The 24,124-nt window shown below is 41.9% G+C and overlaps 1 protein-coding gene across 1 annotated transcript in view; it reads right to left on the bottom strand.

Moving 5' to 3' along the window:
• The window catches only part of unc5a (unc-5 netrin receptor A), a gene marked incomplete at its 5' end in the record, with an annotated part of 423,634 nt that overhangs the window by 183,568 nt on the left and 215,942 nt on the right, over window positions 1-24,124 (bottom strand). Inside the window, one exon of the mRNA XM_084040981.1 lies at window positions 589-732. Within this exon, the coding sequence (XP_083897107.1) occupies window positions 589-732 (144 nt within the window). The remainder of the gene's footprint in view (window positions 1-588; window positions 733-24,124) is intronic.

The following is a 24,124-nucleotide window of genomic DNA, read 5'->3' as shown; positions in this document are numbered from 1 at the left end:
GTCGTCCTTTAAAGGTTCTATGACATTCATTTTCACTTTTTTATTTTATATGTTTTTTGGGGGGTTTTATGACCTCAATTACACCCCAAAAAACTGAACTTTGAACATTCAGTGGATTTTCTGTGGTCTGGGGTTTTCTGAATAATTAGGCTGAAAAGTAATCTGTGATTGGCCCTTGGACTGTGTAGTGTGCACAGGCCATTAATCACGCCCACTCTCCTCCTCGCCCCTCCCCCCCTATACTTTCCTTTGGGGGTGGGGGGTGGGGGGTGGGGGGCGGAGCAGAGGCGATGATTGACAGGCACAATCCCTCAACAGCGACACCCGCAGGCAAAGATTTATTTTGTCATTGCAGTTGAAAAGGCTTTAGAAATGTGAGAGAAAAAACACCTGCAATGGCTCACTGGAGTGGAACTTTCAGTTAAAACTTTGTATACACGTTTGAAGGACCATGACAAAGACTCTTAATGTGTTGTAAAAACTGAACGTCACGAAAGCTTTAAGTAAACGTCAACCACCACACTGCTGTCACGCAGTGAGAGCTTTAAGTGTTTCTGTTCTTAGTTTGAAGGGTTGTTCCACACTTACAGGCGATTCTGATGTATGCTTTCTGACTCTTCTGGGTTCCCGTCGTGCTCCAGGCCACACACTGACACCAGTACTCGTCCAGGCCGAAGACCTTCTCCACCTGCTGTCTGGTGATGTCGATCTTCACCTGCATGATAGGCAGCGCTGCAACGTGAACACAGGAGATCACTTACTGCCAGTGGTGGAAAAAGTACTCAAATTCTTTACTTAAGTAAAAGTATCAATACTGCAATATAAAAATACTCCGTTATAAGTAAAAGTCCAGAATTATAAATGTACTTGAGTAAAAGTACAAAAGTATTGGCATCAAAATGTACTTAAAGTACCAAAAAGTAAAAGTATTAAATCTTTGAAAATAGCAGATCTACAAGCTCACAACGCGTCGCGATGCGACGCGTTGTGAGCTTATAGATCGGCTATTTTCAATTAGCCTATGTATAAAATAGGGCTAAAGTGGTTAATGTGTGTTTCATTATATCATAGTTTATATCTGAAAAGTAACTAGTAAAGTAAGTAAGTAAGTAAATGTAGTGGAGTAAAAGTACAATATTTGCCTCTGAGATGTAGTGGAGTAGAAGTAAAAGTATTGGAAATTGGAAATACTCAAGTAAAGTACAAATACCTCAAAATTGTACTTGAGTACAGTACTTAAGTAAATGTACTTAGTTACTTTCCACCACTGCTTACTGCACATCACCATCCTGTAGGACTAGGGCTGTCACCATTAGGACCTTTTCGCTCGACGACGAATTGTCGCTCAAATAATTGCGATTTAATTGTGTCGTTGTGAACGTTGGGAACCTTATGAATACAAATTACATTTCTGTTTTGGCTTTTAGGCTTCGTAAACAAAAGGTGCACAGGGCAGATGTGACAAATAACTTGCATAATTGAATAACGTTATACTTTATATGACTAGTGTAAATAGCAGATCTACAAGCTCAAAACGCGATGTGATGCGTTTTTGAGCTTGTAGATCTGCTATTTCCACTATCTAAAAAAACATATATATATATATATATATATATATATATTTCTTTTTTCAACATGGCAATGGTTGTGACGATTATTACAATTATGCAAAAAAGTATAGTTTTTATATCAAATAATTGCAATTAGGCGATTATGCAATAATTGTTACAGGCCTACAGTATGTTCTCACCATTTTTTTCATGTCAAGGACCTACGCTCTGGCCACACACAGAGGTCAAAGGGGGCTTCAAGGCCCTCCCCTTTTACCCGTCTGTAAAAAGTGCCCTCTCCAGACCATGCATGCAGCTTTTACTATGGTGAAAGAAATGCAAAAAGCCCACTTTTCATGCCGTACCCGAAGGCAGCATTCAAGAGAATTGCCTTTTTTTGGGGGTGATTTTGCTATATCAACTAATTCAGCTGGGGACCCCCTGGAACCCCCTTAAGGACCCCTGGGGGTCCCAAATCCACACTTTGAGAACCACTGCTGAATGCGGTCGAAATGGAGAGAAAAGGAAGAGGCCAGTTGCTTCTGCAACATCTAATCTGTTGCCTCATGAGTGCAAACGGATCATAATGAGTTTCATAGAAATTCATCATAGCCATGCAAGCATCTCTCCAAAGAAAATACTGGAGGAAAAATGTGTTGAATTGCTTCCTTAACCCATTAAGACCTGAGGCGATTCTTAAAAAAAATCTAAATCCTAACAGTTTTTTGAAAAAAATATAAAAAAATATTTTTTCACGATTTTTCAAAAATAGCAGATCTACAAGCTCATAGCGCGGCACTCGATGCCGCGCTATGAGCTTGTATATCTGCTATTTTTGAATAGCCAAAGACATCTAAAGTGACACAGATGCGTTCCAGGTATCAATGGGTTAAGTGCATTTTGTTGCGGTCGGGCAGAAACCTTGTATCTTCATATTTCAACTGTTTATGTAAATTAATGCCATACTCTGTCGTATGACAGTGTCATGCAAAAGTGGCCAAAAATTGACGATATTTTTTACGATTTTTTTACGTTTCCTGAAAGCTAACGGTTTGGGACATACAAGGTTTCCACCCGACAGCGTCGGTGTGTGCCCCTGACCCACGCCGGGGCGAGGGGAGAACTCATTTACTGCTGGGCAAAAATAAACAAGGCCAGCGCCGTAATCAAATCTAAACAGAGTGCTTGTTAAGCAGGGGGAGAATGAGAAGAAAGCCCCCACGGCTGTACGCTCAGTGTAATTTGGAGGGTGGCACTGGCAAGACAGTAACAGTTTAAACGTGGTCTCCGTCAGAGCCAATCGGAACAGGGAGGGACAACAACACTCAAGCAAACTCTCTCAACATTGCTCCCAGGTGATGAGGAGAGATCTCAATTAAGGAAGCATTCCTGATGCTATTCGTTGATACAGTACAAGCAGCGGTGGACAAGTCCAAAGACTAAGTACGGATACTCCTGGTCAAATATTACTCAACTACAAGTGGCAGTTGCTCAGTCCAAATTTGTACTTGTAGTTAAAGTACTGGAGTACTTGCTTTTAAAAATACGTAGGTATTCAAAAGTACATTTTCTTTTGTAATATCAACGCATTGCCGTCTTAAAACGTTGACAATAAAAAAAAAAGATTTTCAAGAAATGTTTTAAAAATAAATAAAGATATGAATACTCAAGTAAAGCACAGATACTCCAAGAATGTACTTGAGCACAGTACTCAAGTAAATGTACTTTGTTACTGGAACAGGGGGGGGGAAGGCGCGCGACAAAAAAAAGACACTCATAAGCAAACTCAACATTAATCCCAGGCGAGGACGAGAGATCTCAATAAAAGGAAGCATTTTCTTGCTGCTACGTGGATACAAGTGATGTCGGACGTGCAGGCAGGGGGCAACTGGGATTCTGGTGCTTTTCAAGACGGGAGGAAAGGACCTCATCAAACCACCCCCCCCCCCCTGCAACAAAGAGAAAGCCATCCAGACGGAAATCCTAATAAAAGGCGTCCGTTCAGCCAGACCGTCTAAAGCAAAACAGCGCTGTCATCCTGAAGCCACTGATGGGGATTGGGGGGGGGGGGGGGGGGGGGGGGGTGCAATTATTCCCCACGAACAAAGGAATTCCCAGTAAGCGTGAGTCACCAGCTCCTATTGTTCCAGCCCCTGCTCTTTCTGTTTTTGATATTTGAGAAGCCGTCTTTAACCCATTGAGGCCTGAGGTTCCGATTCTGCAAAATGTCTTCTGAATAATCCTGAAATTTCCTGAAAAATATGTCAGTGGTTTTCAAACTTTTTCATGTCAAGGATCCCCAAAATGACATGTATTTGGCCGCGGACCCCCATCTCAAAATATTATGTTCCAGGGACCCCCCAGAAGCAAAGATTCGAGTTAAAAATGTTCGCTTTAAAAATATATATATTCAAAGATTTGCACACATTTTCACGATTTTTCAAAAATAGCAGATCTACAAGCTCATAGCGCGGCACCGAGTGCCGCGCTATGAGCTTGTATATCTGCTATTTTTGAATAGCCAAAGTGTAAAATAAGGCTTTTTAGCAAAAATCAACAAAAAGTGACACAGATGCGTTCCATGTCTTAATGGGTTAAATAAATCCCCCTACCCCCCTTTCCCCCTCCTGTAAGCCATTGGTTCTCAAAGTGGGGGTCCCCCCAGGGGTCCTTGGGGGGGGGGGGGGGTAGTACCAGGGGGTCCCCCAGCAGAACTAGTTAACATGGCGTCACAATCATTTTAACTACTTTAACCATGTCTTATACTTCGGCTATTCAACAATATCAGATCTACAAACTCATAGCGCGTCACGCTATGAGCTTGTACTGTAGATCTATGTTTGGAAAAATCCTGGCACAAAAATATTTTTTTGAGACAGGGGGTCCGCAGCCCAAAAAAAAAAAAAAAAAAAACATCATTTTGGGGGTCCCTGACATGAACAAGTTTGAGAACCACTGCTGTAAGCACCATGACCCCCCCCCCCCCCCCTGCAGGCCTGTTTCATACACGGTACAGACATTCACTGTTTTGACCGAAACTCATGTGGTCTGGGCTACCGTGGCATGTCTCTTCTCTCTCCGTCTGAGCTTTTCTTTCTCACTCTCTCAAACTCTCTAGGGGCATTTGAAGATACTGTATGCCCTGACCGCTTTCATAAGAACGTGGACACACACACACACACACACACACACACACACACACACACACACACACACACACACACACACACACACACACACACACACACACACACACACACACACACACACACACACACACACACACACACACACACACACACACACACACACTCTTCAGGATTCAAATAAAACATTTGCAGAGGTAGCAGATCGACGAGCTCAAAGCGCGTCGCGCTTTCGAGCTTCTGCCACTTTTGACCCTTTTGTGTGACGCTGTAGTATGATCAAGTGGGGCGTTCATTTTACGAAAAAAAAGTTACGAACGCGGAGATAGGAGGTCTCCCGCCCCCCGACACCGACGATATGCGGTGCAGTAGATTTACGTAGGTCGATTGAGAGTGGCTCTCCAGCTGCCATTTAACTAAAAAGCACTTAGTGATGCTCGTCTAGGCACACTTGATCTGGTCTGCAGCGATCATCTCGAGCTCAGGGCGAGGGTCTAATTGAAGTTGGCCTAAGTGCAACCAATCAGACCCTCATCCAACCTATACGCCAATTATACTAAGCACCTGGCCCCCCCGTTATGGCATCACCATTAACCCATTCAACCCGGGAGCGCGTCCGTGTCCTTCTTAGATTTCTTTGGCTATTCAAAAATAGCAGATCTACAAGCTCGTAGCGCGGCACCGAGTGCCGCGCTACGAGCTTGTAGATCTGCTATTTTTGAAAAATCGTGAACATTTGTGCAAATCTTTGGATGTATATTTTTTTTAAGCGAACATTTGTAACTCAAATCTTCTGCTTCTGGGGGATTCAACAAACGTCTTCGAAATCCTAACAGTTTTTTGAAAAACGACGAATGTTGCTATAATCAGTGGTGCTCAAACGTTTTCATGTCAAGGAGCTCCCAAAATGATACGTATTTGGCCGCATATCCCCATCTGAAAATATTTTGTTCCAGGGACCTTTCCAAAAGCAAAGATTTGAGTACAAAAAAAACGCTTAAAAAAAAATAATTATGCGTTCCCGGATTGAATGGGCTAAAAAAGCCGAAGCGGTATCTTTCAGTAAACACCATGGTGCTCAGAGGTGCGGGGGCTGAGCCGGTTGCACACCGACACCGCAGCGGTGGAAGAAGTAGGCTACTCCAATTAGTTTTTCTCCTGGCTGTGCCTCTCTCTCTGCCCCCCCCTCCCCCTTTTTTTTCGTTCTTTCCTGGAAAACAACTAAATTATGGAGCTTGTACAACAAAAATATTTCACCTGTACACCTTCTATTTTTATTTTTTTATCTCTGGGACTCAATACGGGTCCATTTACAGTAGTTCCGTTTGCACACCGAAGAGTTACAGACCCGTAATGTGGTCCACCTCGGACCCCTGGTGGTCCCCGGGACCCGACGTTGAGCGCCGGCGCGTTCCCCCGGCTTTTAATGCCTATACCGCCGCGTATTAGCCCTCTCAGCGCCCACAGCCATGTATTAGCCGTCTTAATGGAGTAGCTCTCGGTGAGCGTGATTACCTCCACGGTACAGCCAGGCCCCCCCCCCCCCCCCCGAGCCACACTCACAGCGTCAACAACCCCCCTGTGCTGCTGTGCATGAGATTGTTTGTGCACAAGCTCCCCTTCTCTGCCATTCCACAGCTTACGAAAAAAAAAAAGAGAAAAGAAGAGACTAAAGCCTTATTCATTACTCCGTCGTGCGCCGAGAACAGCCGACCTACAAGCTCACGATGCGTCGCGTCCGCGACGCATCGTGAGCTTGTAGGTCGGCTGTTCTTGCGAGCGCGACACCACCGCTTAGGCTTCAACACAGCTGCGTGTAGAGAACAATGCACATACAGTAGCTCTAATTACAGTTATTCACTCAATTGCTTTGGCACACTTCTCAAAATATAATGAATATTGAATATAACGATGTGCGCGGAAAACCCTCCAAACCGCCGGGCGCTTGTTCACAACAGATTTGAATTCTTGTTCTTTTTTTTTTACAAACAAAACCAAAACTGCAAACGTTTTAGCACCTCTGTGAAAAGTGCGATTGCCTACAATTGAATACATCTTGCTGATCAAAACGTATTATGTCGCTTCACGGTTGAATAGTTGAATACGCTCCCAAAAAAAGAAATATATGACTTATTTTTTGTGTAAGTCATCAAATGCAAAACTCGCTCAGACATATATACCCATCTGTCAGGCATATATATGAATAATCATAACAGTAATATGGATTTTTGGAACGTCCACTAAATTGGTAAATTGCCTGTCAGGTGAAACTTGAAGTGCACTAATGAAAGGGGAGGTTCTCACATCTTACACCGACCAATCGCACGTTATGTCACGTTAACTGACAGCTGCTATTCATCATGAGTATGGATACTGCTAAACATATTCATAGATCTTGACCACAACACAATCACTACAATCTAATATTTGATACTTACGCACAGAAACTGCACGCACGCGTGCATGATTGACACACACACACACACACACACACACACACACACACACACACACACACACACACACACACACACACACACACACACACACACACACACACACACACACACACACACACACACACACACACACACACACGCGGCTACAACCGTAATAACAGAATCTTGAAGTTTGACAAATTCTGAAGAAGAAAAAAAGTGAGTACTTTTTCTTTGGTACTCTATGTATATTTTGAGTATAGTTTTGAATACAGGACACTTCTAACCGTCTCTCTGCATTGTGGTGCGGTTTTAAACACGCCTTCTAAATTCTGACCTAAGTTTTCAGAAAATCTTCGTCACACAAAAGCATCAAACGTAGCAGATCCACAAGCTGGAAACTTTTTTGAGCTTTTTTTGGACAAATGAGGTTTCCACCCGACAGAGACGATATGTGGACCATGTTAATTAACTAGAGCCTTACCATGGCGGAGTGCAGTCCAATGTAAACGTGCTGCAGTGACAGTCCCTTCAATTATCCTAACATCCCAGAGGGAAAACAGGTACAGTACAGTATAGTTTGCCCTCAGGCAATACTGGAATTATTCATGTTACTGTATTCCATTTATAGCAATACAGTAGAATTAACGTTTTAAAAAGGCAGTAAGTAAAGACAATGGAAGTCTGAATACAAGTCAAATGAATGTCTGACACTCATGCTGTAAGAGCTACTGTCTATAAGTCACACAATACAGCAGGACAGTGCATTACAGTACAGTTCAGGAAATTATTATTATTGGCAAATGAATGGCCTACTTTCTCCTGATTCAACATGTTGAGTGCTTGTAGATCAGGTCATTTTCACCACTTTTCAAAGAAATAATCTGCTATTTTCCAAAAATCTAACCAATTTAACACATTGAGGGCCATAAACGGTTCGGACCGTTTTTGGCCCATTTTTCTTTTTATACGTGGGGCCCACGTGGGGGCGCTCTAACGAAACTTTGGGATCATCCAAGGAGTCTCTGAGAAGGAGAGGCCGGTCGGCCGCTCCAATGTTAACTCCTTGACCAAAAGCTTAATATCTCCATTTCTTTTTAACGTGGTGGAAGCGAGCCGTTTTCGGCGATCACTCTGCAATGGAGGATCGCGTTAGAAATATCATTGTTCCAGGCGTTAGCCGGGACCCTCCGCCGTCTCGCACGCACGCTCTGTTTACATGCACTTCCGCGTCGGGGCTTCTACAGCACGAAACGTATCAACGTAAGTGGATGGAAGATATGCAGGCACTGAACGTACCCTATTTTAACCCATTGAGACCTGAAGCCGATTCTACATGTCTCCTAAATCCCAACAGTATTCTGAAAAACGTTTGTTTCTATATCAGTGGTGCTCAATCTTTTTCATGTCAAGGACCCCCAATATTATATGTATTTGGCCGCGGACCCCCATCAAAATATTTTGTTCCAGAGACCCCCAGAAGCAAAGATTTGAGTTAAAAATGTTCGCTTTAAAAATATATATATTCAAAGATTTGCACACATTTTCAAGATTTTTCAAAAATAGCAGATCTACAAGCTCGTAGCGCGGCACTCGGTGCCGCGCTATGAGCTTGTAGATCTGCTATTTTTGAATAGCCCAAAGTGTAAAATAATGCTTTTTAGCTCAAATCTAAAAATGAGACAGTTCCAGGTCTCAATGGGTTAATAAACCTCTGGCACACAGTGTTAAAAATGTTCTTTCATTCTAACAACAAAAATCTTGTATGTCTCTAGCACAAAATATTTTCAGATGGGGGTCCACTGCCAAATACATATTAACTTGAGGGTTCCTGATATGAAAAGGTTTGTCAAGCAGTTCTGCGTAGCCTTTGACGCCCAGGCGTCTGTAGTCAGTAGTCGTCAGTACGTCTGTAGTCAACATCCCGGTCATAATTAACCCATTAAGACCTGGAACTGTGTCATTTTTTGATTTGAGCTAGAAAGCATTATTTTACACTTTGGGCTATTCAAAAATAGCAGATATACAAGCTCATAGCGCGGCACCGAGTGCCGCGCTACGAGCTTGTAGATCTGCTATTTTTGAAAAATTGTGAAAATGTGTGCAAATCTTTGAATATATATTATTTTAAAGCGTAAAGTTTTTAACTCAAATCTTTGCTTCTGGGGGGTCCCTGGAACAAAATATTTTGATGGGGGTCCGCGGCCACATACATATAATTTTGGGGGTCCTTGACATGAAAAAGATTGAGCACCCACTGATATACGTTTTTCAGAAAACTGTTGAGATTTAGGAGACATGTAGAATCGGCTTCAGGTCTCAATGGGTTAACTGGAAAACCAAAGTGGCTCCAAACGCCAGATCTGCTGGATAGTGGAGGGTCTTCTATTTCTGGTCTCTCAGTGGCATTAGCCATTATTGCAAGCGGGAGGGAGGAGCGGGCAACTCTAGGTTGGTCTAGGTTGCATAGTTGAGCGCAGATCCATTGAGACTAGTAAGGTTGAGCAGAGAGCGCATCGTCCGACGTTGATTATTATTATTATTATTATATATTTTTTTTAAAGCAAAGATTTGTAACTCAAATCTTTGCTTCTGAGGATTCTACAAATGTCTTCTAAATCCTAACAGTTTTCTGAAAAAACATATGTTGCTTTAATATCAGTGGTGGTGCTCAAACATTTCCATATAATGGACCACCCAAAATGACATGTATTTGGCCAACGACCCCATCTCAAAATATGTTGTTCCAGGAACCCCCCAAATGTTCCCTTTAAAATGTTTGAACAAGTGGTCAACATTTAAAAAAAAATAGCAGATCTACAAGCTCATAGCGCGGCACTCTGAGCTCATAGCGGCACTAGGAGCGGCACTCTGAGCTCATAGTGCGGCACTCTGTGCTGAGCTTGTAGATCTGCTATTTTTGAATAGCCAAAGTATAACATATGGATATAGTGGTTACACAGATGTGTTCCCGGTTTGAACGTGTTTTTTGCCCTCACTCTATCTAGTCTGTCCTCTCTCACAGAATACTACAAAACGATGGAGCGCACATCAAAAAAAAAAGAAATCATTTCACCCACTGCATTACACCTGTAAACTGTAATGTGACAAATAAAACTGATTCTGATTCACAAACTGTCAGAACCAAGAACTGGGGGCAGTATTATACTGTTTACTTTACATAAATACAAACAGAGCAACAATTTCCATGGAAATGTGAGTGCAGAGAGTAATATAAAAGGAAATGGGCATCTGAATAGTATCTACCTCCTACCGCTCTGACAGACATCAATTCATTTCCATAAACAACTGCAATCAATTACAACTCCCTGCATGCTCCCCCTCGGACGGATTCTTTGCCGTTATGGCCTCCGTTCTCACTGCTACCACCCATTCCACCCTCAGCACCTGCCTGACTGACATTTAAACCTGGACGCAAACTAACTTCCTGAAACTCAACTGAAATAAATCCTAAGTCCTCAGATGCCCTCACCCGCTCCGCTCAAAATTTCTCCCCGAAATTGACGGCTCCGTCGTCACCCCCCGGCCTCCACCTAAGTCCTTAACCTTATCCCACCCTCTCCTTCCAGCCCCATGTCAACCAGATCACCATAACTGCCTGTTCCCACCTACATTGCCCGCCTCCGTCCCACACCGCTGCAGAGATACTAATTCACGCCCTCATCACATCCAGACTCGACTATAGCAATAACCTCCTATATGGTGCCACCTCCAAAGTCAGCAAAACTGTGTGTGTGTGTGTGTGTGTGTGTGTGTGTGTGTGTGTGTGTGTGTGTGTGTGTGTGTGTGTGTGTGTGTGTGTGTGTGTGTGTGTGTGTGTGTGTGTGTGTGTGTGTGTGTGTGTGTGTGTGTGTATGTATGTATGTATGTATGTATGTATATATATATATATATATATATATATATATATATATATATATACATACATATATATATATATCATCGTTTACACAAACGCCAAAATGAACTTTTCATTTTGAGGGTACTGACTTTTAGAGTCAAATGTTTTGGCTGAGTTCTGACCTTTTGCAGGTGAGCTATGGTGTTGCGCTGCACCAAATGAGCTGCTTTGACAAATGCACCTACTGTAGAGCTTCGAGAATGTTAACAACACTTCAAGAAATGAGCCAAAGCAATTGAGGAAAAACGGTAATACTGAGCTCAGAGCAGTGTGCAATGCAAGGTAAAAAAAACAAAACAATAAAATACAGTTATGGCATTATTAAAGATAGGGCTATATTTTTGGTTTTGAAACAAAAACGTTTGTGGAAAAAGTCAAAGCTCTATAAAGTAATCTTTGCTATAAAATGTTTCTTCAGTATAACAACCCTGTCTCTTTGATAAAAAGAAAATGTATTTTGGGTGGGTTGCCAATTTCATCCAATGAGGCGAGAGTAGCTTAAGTATGTAATAAGTGAGGGGCACGGTGGCGCAGTCGGTAGTGCTGTCGCCTCACAGCTAGAAGGTCCTGGGTTCGATTGTGTTGTGCTGTGGGCGCTGGGGGCGTGTCTTCTCCTCCGCGTCATCAGCGCCCATACCCAGGGTGGGGTTGGTGAAAGGGCCTACTCTGTGTGGAGTTTGCATGTTCTCCCCGTGTCTCCTAGGGTAGTTAATACCCTCACAAAAACATGTAGTAATCCTGGTCGCTATACCGCCTCCCCCATGACAGCCGGGGCGCCTGATGGAGGGGAAGGGAACTGGTTGGAATAACGTGTTCCTTCCACGCGCTACGTCCAACCAGGGAAACTCTCCCCTGTCAGGTGACAAGAAGGTCAGTTGGCTCTCATGCACTGAAGGAAGCATGAGCTCGGCCCTGTACTCCCTGGCTGTGGGGGACTGGTGTAGCGCCCAGGATCACTTTGGCACCGGGTTAAAAAAATGGGTTACAAAAATCGCGGGATAAAAATTAGAGAAAAAAAAAAAGTAAGTAATAAGTGTTCCAGCACGCTGGGTGAGACCAAGGGCCAAGGCTTGGATATTTACGATGAGGCCAACACGGAAGCTTATGAATGGCCAGAGTGTGGCACTGTTTTACCCTGCGCCGACCTGCGGTGTCAGAAAGAATTTATTTTAACGCAAGTGAATGTTTTTTTTTGACAAACTTTAGACTAGATTTTCTTACTGTAATAAAAATTGCCATAAATTCTATATGCTTCCAGTCGCTAGTTTAAGGTCTCCTTTCAATCATCATGATATGCGTTTTGCTAAATTATGGTCCCATATATTCTAAAATTGACGATAAAGTAGGCTATGCTCCAGGAGGGGCAGGATGATTTGATTGACAACCTACACAAACAATAGCATTCATTCCCCGCCCGCTCTTGATTGACAAGCTACACAACCAATAGCATTCTTTGGGGGTTGTTTTCCGGTTCCCTGGTCACATGTCTGGTCTCAACCAATAGTGTTTGAGTTCCGGCGTGGCCAACTGCATATATTAAAGATGGGAGGATACACGTTCCTGAACTATCGGCTTCATTTTCGGTCTGTGGGTGAGACCTGCTACTGCGAGTGCCTAACAGGAAGTACTTGTAGATAGACTATTTTTGGCTTTAGATTTAGGGTTATAAATTGCAAATATGTTGATGTCCACACAAGTATAGTAAAAGTGTGTGTGTGTGTGTGTGTGTGTGTGTGTGTGTGTGTGTGTGTGTGTGTGTGTGTGTGTGTGTGTGTGTGTGTGTGTGTGTGTGTGTGTGTGTGCGTGCGTGCGTGCGTGCGTGCAGCGTATAGCCCTTAGCTACTATGAAGAGGACAGCATAATTAGACAACTGGAAACACCTGCCAATCAATTAACCCCGGCACAGCAGAGGCCAAATCACACACCCCTGCCGCAGTCACCCTGGCAACCAACAAAGAACCAATTAAATCACAGCTTGGCCATCCATTCGGGCTATGGGACCGTGGCTACAGATCTCATAGCCCTTGGCAAAAATGCTAATGCCCAGCTTAAATTTGGGAAAAGTGAAAACTGGTTTGTGCGTGCATATGCCAATGATCATTGGTCAACCCACTGAGGAGAAGAATAGATATGAGGACAGAATCACGTTCTCCATTTCAGAGGAGGATTTTATAGTGGTATAAGGCAGTGGTTCTCAAACTTTTTCGTGCCAAGGACCCCCAAATAGACACTTATTAGACCGCGGACCCCCATTTGAAAAGATAAGACAGGGACCCCCATAAGAGAAGATTTTTACGGCTCTCTAGCAGTGATTTCAACCATTTTAATTTCAAGGACCCCCAGTTTGACATGCATTAGGGCTACGGACCCCCATTTAATGGCATTTCTATCACTTGGACCGCAATTTATATTGTAAAATCTATGTCAATTTATGTCAATGTACAAATGGAACCAAATGGACCCGTTAGGGTCCATTTGGTTCCATTTGTACACTCTCAGAGTTACAGACCCATAAGGGTCCATTTGGTGCCTAATCTATCATTTAGCTGGGGACCCCCTGAAACCCCCTCAAGTACCCCTGGGGGTCCTCGGACCCCACTTTGAGAACCAATGCTATAAGGGTTATGTACTGTATATTGGTAACCTTGTACTGTATGTCCAAAACCGGGAAATTAAGAAACAGAACCTGTGTTCCAATGGATTGTAGGCCAATTATTATCTTTTCATTGGCTAAATATTCATAAAACCCACAGACACGCAACCACTTTTACTTTTTAAATTGTTCGATAATAGCAAAAATAACAGATCTACTGTATATCTACAAGCTCACAACGGGCTGCGATGCGTTGTGAGCTTGTAAATCAGCTATTTTCACTATATAGCAAGACACTCATGTGTGACAAAGAAGAGCATTCATTTACAAAAAAACAACTACAACATAAGTTGAAATATGGACACGGTTCCTGCCCCGACAGCAATGATATGCATATTGTAACTAAAGATCTGGGACATGAATTCCACTTTATATCCACTTATTCTACAGGTTTATTACAGATGACCTTTTTTCTCTCTCCCAATAATAGGACACGATGAATAAAGATCTATATCGTTGCTGTCGGGTAGAAACCTTGTATCTCCATATTGCAACCGTGAATGTTTTTTTTTGTAAATTAATGCCCTACTTCATCGTAGAAGAGGGTCGCACACATGTGGTGAAAATAGCAGATCTACAAGCTCACAACGCCCCCACCCCTCCTTTATCTGTAAATATACCTTAAGATTCTACTGAGCTTTATTCCAATGTGTTTTGTATTGTATTTGTACTGTATTGTATCTATTATATGTATCACTGATGAATTGAGTACAATGGACCACAATAGAAACAAGCCCCCAGGGCTTTTTGTGTTATCCTTTTAGCATGACCTTTGACTGTACTGCTAATAATCGTGTCAATTAACCCATTAATACCTGGAACACACATGTGTCACTTTAGATTTCTTTGGCTATTCAAAAATAGCAGATATACAAGTTCATAGCGCGGCACCGAGTGCCGCGCTATGAACTTGTAGATCTGCTATTTTTTTTAAATCGTGAAAAAAATATTTTTTTAGATTTTTTTCCAAAAACTGTTAGGATTTTGTTTTTTTTAAAGAATGGCCTCAGGTCTTAATGGGTTAAGTATTCAATCAATCAATCAATCAAACACAAAAAAAAAAGGAGTGGCTTTGGACCTACGAGGTTTCCACACCCGACAGTGACAATATGGAGATGCAAAGCCTTGAACAATAGTTTGCGGAGGTGAGAAGCGGCGCTGCTCGGCTGGGTAATTGCATTCTGTTTTTTTCCCTTATCTCTCTCTCCTGGCTTCCATAATTACCTGCGTTCTGTCTTACCCCCCCCCCCCCCCCCCCCCACTAACACCCCCCACTAACACCACCGCGCTGAGTCACTCTGTCCAATTTCACGGCAATTAATAGAATAGGACAAAACTATCTCATTGTCATTGGTTGTTGTAAACAAAAGAAAGCAAAAAAAAAGGAAAAAAAGAAAAGGCTGTGTAATTTTTTACACAGCCGTTAATGGAGATCCAAGCTGCTTTGTCCACGCTTACTTTAGAGTCACTTTTCAATTCAATTTGGTTAGACAGTGAGTACAGAACTTTCCAAAGTTCTCAAGAGAGGTTTTGAATTGTGACCTTGAAACACACTGGTGGAACTAAGTACATTTACTCAAGTATTGTACCATGTTGAACACTTCACTTCACTTTCTACTCCACTGCATCTCAGAGGCAAATATTATACCCTACTTTTTTACTCCACTACAATTATTTGAAAACAAACAGATTTAGACTATTATCACAAAACATACATTTACCAATTAAACCCCATTTTATACTTTGGTTATTTGAAAATAGCCAACGTAAGCTCACAATGCATCGCGATGCACCACGTTGTGAGCTTGTAGAGCAGCTATTTCTGAAGCATTTGTGCCCATCCATAATAAATAGGCAACTGTACCTTTTACTTTGGTGCTGTAAGTATATTGTGACACCGATGCTTTTGTACTTTTACTCAAGTGATATTTCGAATATAGGACTTTTACTTGTAACGGAGCATTTCTACGTTGTGGTATTGCAACATTCACCTAAGAAATCTGAGTACTTCTTCCACCACAGTTGAAACGTGGCTGGTTGGGTGGGTGGCTGAGCCTGCACTTAAACATCTGGTAAAAAGTAAGAATCGCGATCCCAGTGCACACATTCAAGACCTGACGTTCAGACCGTTTCATTCGCAGAGAGAATGTGGGTTTATTTTGCAGTGTGTTGTGTACGTATACCGTGTACGCGCCTCCCAACAGCAAATCGACACAAGCGGCACCGTAGCCGACTGGGTTCAATAGCACAATTCAATTAGGGCTGCAACTATCCTGTACTTTTTTTTGCGCGCGATTATTCCATCTATTACTTTTTCGATTATAATGCACACCGTCAGATCGGTGCAGTGGTACTTCCGAACGATGGGCCGTTTTTGGGTACAGCTGATTGTCCCCACAAAGAAGATTAAAATCTATATACAAATAATGAATCATTAAAATGAAGGCTATGGAGAATTTAGACGGAAAAAGAGTTAGAATTCAGATTGAGGGAGAGAAATAGGCACAGAGACGAGCGTATGGAAGATGACGTTAGCGCCACTAACCCCAGAAAGGTGTGGAATGCCATGACAACTGTGACAGGAATGTCATCAACTGTGACAGATAATCAACTTTTGTTGCTGTCGGGTGGGGAACCTTGTATGTCCAAAACAGTTCCTTTTTTGTTATTATTTTTTAAAACGTTTTGAAATAGTTAAAATAGCCGATGTACAGGCTCGTTTAGATCTGCTATTTTCACTACTTTCGTGCATCACTCTTGGATGATGAAGTAGGGCATTAATTTACAAAAAAAAACACATTTAAAAAGTTTAAATATGGAGATACAAGGTTTCTGCCTCTCTCTGCCAATGAACCTGAACTCTTTCTTTCTTTACTGGATTTGAATCAATACATAATTCTGTTAAGCGCACAGAAACACTCAATACTATAATACCTGCTGCCTCAGACATCACTGTCAAATATTTCAGCGTATAAATACCAAGAAAAGGCTGCCGGGCCGGATAGAGTGTGCGGCGTTTTTCTTTTGGAGAACTTTTGCAACCGAGCAGACTCCGTGCAGAATGGAAACCAATCTTCCAGGCTTAGAGACACACACATTGTGTCCGTCTGTCAGTGGTGGGAAAAGTACACAAATGTTTTACTTAAGTAAAAGTATCAATACTGCAATGTAGAAGTACTCTGTTACAAGTAAAAGTCCGGAATTCAAGATGTACTTGAGTAAAAGTACAAAAGTGTTGGCATCAAAATGTACTTAAAGTACCAAAAGTAAAAGTACTAAAATGTTTGAAAATAGCCGATCTACAAGCTCACAACGCGTCGCAGCTTGTAGATCGGCTATTTTCAAATAGCCTATGTATAAAATAGGGCTAAAGTGGTTAATGTATGTTTCATAATATCATAATTTATATCTGAAAAGTAACTAAAGTTTTCAAATAATTGTAGTGGAGTAAAAGTACAATATTTGCTTCTGAGATGTAGTGGAGTAGAAGTAAAAGTATTGGAAATTGGGAATACTCAAGTAAAGTACAAATACCTCAAAATTGTAAGTACAGTACTTGAGTAAATGTACTGAGTTACTTTACACCAACTGCCGTCTGTCATGGAAAAAAACTATGCAAATAAAACTATTACCCCAAATTCCATGTCTTCACCATATTAACCCTGAGGTCCCCAAAATCGTTCAAATCTCAATGTATTTAGAAATAAAAACATCAAAAATATATCTAAAATGGCAAAGAAATAGCCAGTCCGCAAGCTCACAACGTGTCCAAATCGAATCATTCTAAAGTGTATTGTTATGATACAGCTCTAATAGCTCTGTTAACCCCTTCAATCCGGGAACGTATCCGCGTCATTTTTGGATTTCTTTGGCTATTCAAAAATAGCAGATCTACAAGCTTGCAGCGCGGCACTCGGTGCCGCGCTGCGAGCTTGTAGATCTGCTATTTATTTTTTAAATCATGAAAATGTGTGCAAATCTTAAATATATATATTTTTTAAACCAAACATCTGTAACTCAAATATTTGCTTCGGGGGATTGTACAAATGTCTTCTAAATCCTAATAGTTTTTTGTTATAAATTTATGTTGCTATAATATCAATGGTTCTCAAAGGTTTTCATGTCAAGGACCCCCAAAATGATATGTATTTTGCCGCGGACCCCCATCTCAAAATGCGTTTTTCCAGGGACCCCCCAGAAGCAAAGATTTGAGTTCAAAATGTTTGCTTGCAAAGATTTGCAGATCTAAAAGTTCATAGCACGGCACTCGGTGCTGCGCTATGAGCTTGTAAATCTGCTAGCCCAAAGAAATCTAAAAGATTACACAGATGCGTTCCAGGTCTTAAAGGGTTAAGTAACTTGTGTGCTGCCTTGGGTTGCAAGCAACACGGCGTGAACTAAGTGCTGGAATGAATGTGGTGATGATAATGCTCTTCACATTAACACAGTGGCTCTCTCCTCTAAATGGACCCTTTACATGTCTGTGAATCTGATAGCGTACAGAGTTATTGAAAATAAAAACGTTTGAGAACCAGTAATTAACTAAAAGAAAGTGGAAGAAAATGTGTTTTGGTTCAAAAACTTGGTCTCTTATTGTCAGTGGTGGAAAAAGTACTCACATTTCTTACTTAAGTAAAAGTATCAATACTGCGATGTAGAAATACTCTGTTACAAGTCAAAGTCCGGAATTAAAAATGTACTTGAGTAAAAGTACAAAAGTATTGGTATCAAAATGTACTTAAAGTACCAAAAGTAAAAGCACTCGAATGTTTGAAAATAGCAGATCTACAAGCTCACGACGCGTGGTGATGGGCTATTTTCAAATAGCCTACGTATAAAATAGGGCTAAAGTGATATAAATTATGTATGTATCATCATTTATATCTAAAAAGTAACTAGTAACTAAAGTTTTGAAATAATTCTAGTGGAGTAAAAGTACAATATTTGCCTCTGAGATGTACTGGAGTAGAAGTAAAAGTATTGGAAATTGGAAATACTCAAGTAAAGTACCAATACCTCAAAATTGTACTTAAGTACAGTCCTTAAGTAAATGTACTTTGTTACTTTCCACCACTGCTTATTGTTATCTGTAATGTCTTTTCATTGTTATTTTCATACACATCCGTGGGTGTAAAGACAGACCATCTGTTATCCTGGAAAAGAGCACATTGGAATTAGTCTGCAAAAGATGTATTTTCTCTGCCACCTTATCGTAGGTCTTTTGGGGTGAGAAGACAGTTTTTAACTTGTGTGATTAAATGCCTCTACAATACTGTAACACTACATGCTACTGCTATATTACAAGCTTTTAATCTCAGGTTACGATTTTAATCGCTGATTGTTAAGCAGTGCTTAACCCATTGAGACCTGAAGCCGATTCTACATGTCTCCTAAATCTCAACAGTTTTCTGAAAAACGTATGTTTCTATATCAGTGGTGCTCAAACATTTTCATGTCAAGGACCCCCAAAATGATATGTATTTGGCCGCGGACCCCCATCAAAATATTTAGTTCCAGGGACCCCCAGAAACAAAGATTTGAGTTTAAAATATTCGCTTTAAAAATATATATTTCAAAGATTTGCACACATTTTCACGATTTTTCAAAAATAGCAGATCTACAAGCTCATAGCGCGGCACTCGGTGCCGCGCTATGAGCTTGTATATCTGCTATTTTTGAATAGCCCAAAGTGTAAAATAATGCTTTTTAGCTCAAATCAAAAAATGACACAGTTCCAGGTCTTAATGGGTTAACACTGAGTGGTCCAACGCAACTGGAATTTAAATAGAAACCTGCAAACAAATCCTTGATTAGCCCTAAATTATGTTTTTCGTAAACCTGCAGCACACTCCATGAATTCTAAGCTCAGTTGCAGTGGTGGGCAAAGTACTCAAGCCCATGCGTGAGTCAACGTATATACTGCTGGTCAAATATTAACTAAATGCTTTTGAAAATACTCAAGTATTCAAAAGTATTAACACATTGCGTGCCAATCGCGTAGTTCTAAGCGAACCTAAATAACAGCGCAACGTGCCAGTCGCGTAGATCTACGCGAAGTGGTCTTTTTTTTTTTTTCCCTCGCAGTGACACATTTCATTGTAGCACACCGGAAACGGAAATGAATGTCAATCGAAGATTTTCGTTCCCATCCGCCGCCGCTCTAAAGCTTCTGCTATAATCCGTCATTATCTCGGTGTTGTTTTTCTCCGCGCTGAACGCTGTTTAAAAGAAACTGCGACTACTGCAAAATGGAATGTCGCCGATTGAAATGTTCTTCTCTGGGCCACTCACACAGCTACCCTGTGTGTCTACAAACAGTTGAACGCGCGATCTTAAGGTATTTAGCGAGGTCTGTGGCGACGTGAAAAAAACAAAAAAACAACAATAAATCGCTGGCACTGGTTAGTACAGATATTAAACTCTGGCATGGAATGTGTTAATGACAAAAATATCAATCAACAACAATGAAAATAGCCAATCTACATGTGATCACAAAGAGTTGCAATGCAATGCTTTGTGATCGCCAATTACTGGCTAATTGAAATAAGGCTTAAGTGGTTAATTCATAGTGTACTTTTCCCTTCCTAGAAATGTAGTGGAGTCAAAAGTACAATATTTGTCTTTGAAAATGCAAAAAGGGTAAAGGGATATTGCACTTTCAAAAAAACTTTTCGTCATTTTATCATCTACTCAGGCCTTTGTGAGCCCCCCAGACAGTTTTTAAGTTGCTTGATTAATTATTTAGATATTAGATATTCATTTTATCAGACACGCCCCCTTCCTATACAAACCCATTGTAACTTCAAACTCCATTTTTAACATGTTAGATTCATCAAAAACACCCGTCCTTGGTTCTGGTGACTCACCCCGCCCTCCTAATATGCGAGGGGGCCGTGTTTTTTCGTTTACCTTTTTCATTTTTTTACTATTTTTTATGTTTTATTGTATTTAATCTTTTTCATTTTCCAAAAAACAATATTAAAAATAAATGAAAAAATGTTATCGAAAAAACACGGCCCCCTCACGTATTAGGAGGGCAGGATGAGTCACCAGAACCAAGGACGGGTGTTTTTGATGAATCTAACATGTTAAAGTTTGAAGTTGAGTTTGAAGTTGTAATGGGTTTGTATAGGAAGGGGGCGTGTCTAATAAAATGATTATCAAATATCTAAATAGTGAATCAAGCAACTTAAAAACGGTCTGGGGGGCTCACAAAAGCCTGGGCAGACAATAAAATGACCAAACGTTTTTTTGAAAGTGAAATATCCCTTTAAGTACAGATACACCAAAAAAGGAATATTTATTAAATGAAAATGAACGTCCACCTCCGCGTCGTCGTTACTCCCGCAGGTGACTTTTATTTTCCTTGCATGTTTATTTTACCTAACCGCACCTCTGAGGATGAAAGTATTCGCCGTCCGACAAAAACAAAATGCACATTCTTATACATGCACCCACACAAGAAGAAACACCTACACACACACACACACACACACACACACATGTCCGCACACACGCACGCACACCCTGCAGAAACAACCACTCATATAGCATGTCCACCTGCACCCCCCCGCCCCCCCCCCCCCCCAGTTGTAAAAGGGTAATTAAGGCACAAACTGTTCTGGGCTGCCAGTCAACATGCAGGCATCTGTCAATCACCCGTGTGTGTGTGTGTGTGTGTGTGTGTGTGTGTGTGTGTGTGTGTGTGTGTGTGTGTGTGTGTGTGTGTCACGCAGACAGCAGTGTGTGTGCGTGTTTGTGTGTCTGTCTGTCTGTGTGGCAGTTACTGTGGCATGCAGACAGCAGTGTGTGTGTGTGTGTGTGTGTGTGTGTGTGTGTGTGTGTGTGTGTGTGTGTGTGTGTGTGTGTGTGTGTGTGTGTGTGTGTGTGTGTGTGTGTGTTAAGGGTCTACAGTGGAAAAATGTCTTCAGAGCAAACTCCCGACGGGTTCCGGTTTGAGGAATACCTCTGGAAATGCTCTGCGATACGACAACACACCTATTAACCACTTCAATCCTGGTGTCAAAAACTGTTAAAAGACAAAAATAGCCACTTTGCAATTATAACTATTTTTGAAGATTCTATCGCCTATAACAACATGCCCAGGATAGGGATGCCAGGTTGAGAAAGAGAGAGAGACCATGGAGAAGATGAAGGCTGTGGTTAAACCCTGTAATTGAGAGCCCCAGGGCTCTATGCAAGTTCCGCCAGTGTGTCCGTCTTCACTGAATCTCTGTGCCGAAAATACTATAATATGTTATAATGTTTCAAAAACGCAGTCTGAGAGAAGAAATCCGAGCTACATGCGTTTTTCTACATTTTTCATAACATTGGACTGAATTGCCAAACATTTGCCAAAAATGGCTGATCTACACAAAAAGCGGTCAAAGTACAGTTGTAACTCAAGTCCGGTTCTCTAAGACAAGAGGGTTTAAGTGGGTAACTGATCCTCTGGTTGTATGACAGACCCTTATGGGTCTCGTCTCAGGGCTGCTGTGTAGCTCTTATTAGCAAATCTACACACACACACGCACACGCACACACACACACACACACACACACACACACACACACACACACACACACACACACACACACACACACACACAGCGTGGCTGCAGTGTGATTGCTTTCTGTCTCTGGCAAGGAGATGATTATTCACAGATGTCCAACGTTTAAATGTGTGAACAGCACACTATCACCCTGAACAAAAGACACTCACCCCATGAGAGAGAGACACATCTGCCAGGCTAGTACAGCTGTGTGTGTGTGTGTGTGTGTGTGTGTGTGTGTGTGTGTGTGTGTGCGCGCGTGCGTGTGAGTGTGTCTGTGTGTGTGTTTGTGTGTGAGTGTGTGCATGTCATGAGGAAGAGGTTTAGTTGTAATTTGTTTGTGTGTATATCGTCTCTGTCGGGGGGGGAAACCTTGTATGATCCAAAACCAAAACCTGTTCAGGAAATGGGGAAAAATAACCTGTGTTCCAATGGATCCATCGTAGGCATTTAGTCACAAGCTGTTGTTTTTCAAAAAAAGTTAAATATTCATAAAACCCACAGACACACTTAACCACCATCACGTTTGAAATGTTTCAAAAACAGCAGATCTACAAGCTTGTAGATCAGCTATTTTTCGTTAATTTGGCGCAACACTCACGACGAACTAGAACACAAGATGCAAGGTTTCTGCCTGCCAGAGACGATATGCATGTGTGTGCTCGGAGGGGAGGGATTTATCTCTGACTTGCTTATTTATTTGACTGTCTGAGTGTGTGTGTGTGTGTGTGTGTGTGTGTGTGTGTGTGTGTGTGTGTGTGTGTGTGTGTGTGTGTGTGTGTGTGTGTGTGTGTGTGTGTGTGTGTGTGTGTGTGTCAGTGGTGGAAAGTAACTAAGTACATTTACTTAAGTACTGTACTTGAGTACAATTTTGAGGTATTTGTACTTTACTTGAGTATTTCCAATTTCCAATACCTTTACTTCTACTCCACTACATCTCAGAGGCAAATATTGTACTTTTACTCCACTACATTTACGTGAAAACTTTAGTTACTAGTTACTTTTCAGATGTAAATTATTACATCATAAAACCTACATTAACCACTTTAAACCTACTTTATACATAGGCTATTTGAAAATAGCAGATCTACAAGCTCACAACGCGTCGCATCGCGACGCGTTGTGAGCTTGTAGATCGGCTATTTTCAAATATTTAGTACTTTTACTTTTGGTACTTTAAGTACATTTTGATGCCAATACGCGAGTCTCAGTGTGTGTGTGTGTCAGCGCGTGCGAGTCTCAGTGTGTGTGTGTGTCAGCGCGTGCGAGTCTCAGTGTGTGTGTGTGTGTGTGTGTGTCAGTGTGTACAGGATGGATGGTCCCCAGAGTCGGTGGGGTTGTGCACACACAGGGTAAACATCAGTGGACTCCATCCTGGGCGTGAGTCGATACGCCTCTCGTTCGGTGGGGAGAGACACTTTATTTTTTTGCTCCCCTCCCTAAGCTTGTTTTCGCAGACTGTGACCTCAATTCCACCGGGGTCATTTGCTTATCAAAGGCAAGAACTGGAACTCGCGGGTTTTGAGTGCGGCGCTCATTGTAACGAGGAAATTCGATTAGGCCCTGCGTCCACCCCGCTGTGCGAGTCCTGTGTGTGTGCGTGTCCTGTGTGTGTGTGTGTGTGTGTGTGTGTGTGGGTGGGCTTCATCAGTGGATACGGTGGGATTAGGGTCGGGTGACTCCGAGCCGGTAGGAATGTGCCATTTGAAGAAAGGAGTTCACGCTGTTTTTTGGGGGCGAGGAGCACTTTTAACAATGCCACCGTCTGTGCATCCTGGCAACCAATCAGAAGCATGCTGTAAGTGGCCGGAGGCCGCCACCCCCCCCCCCCCCCGGCCAGGGTTCTTCTTTTATACCCGATGG

The sequence above is a fragment of the Gymnoscopelus microlampas genome, assembly GCF_963454915.1.
Source record: "Gymnoscopelus microlampas genome assembly, chromosome: 18".
NCBI lineage: Eukaryota > Metazoa > Chordata > Actinopteri > Myctophiformes > Myctophidae > Gymnoscopelus > Gymnoscopelus microlampas.
Note: the sequence above shows the minus strand (reverse complement) of the source record. Positions and strands in the feature narration are given on the sequence as shown.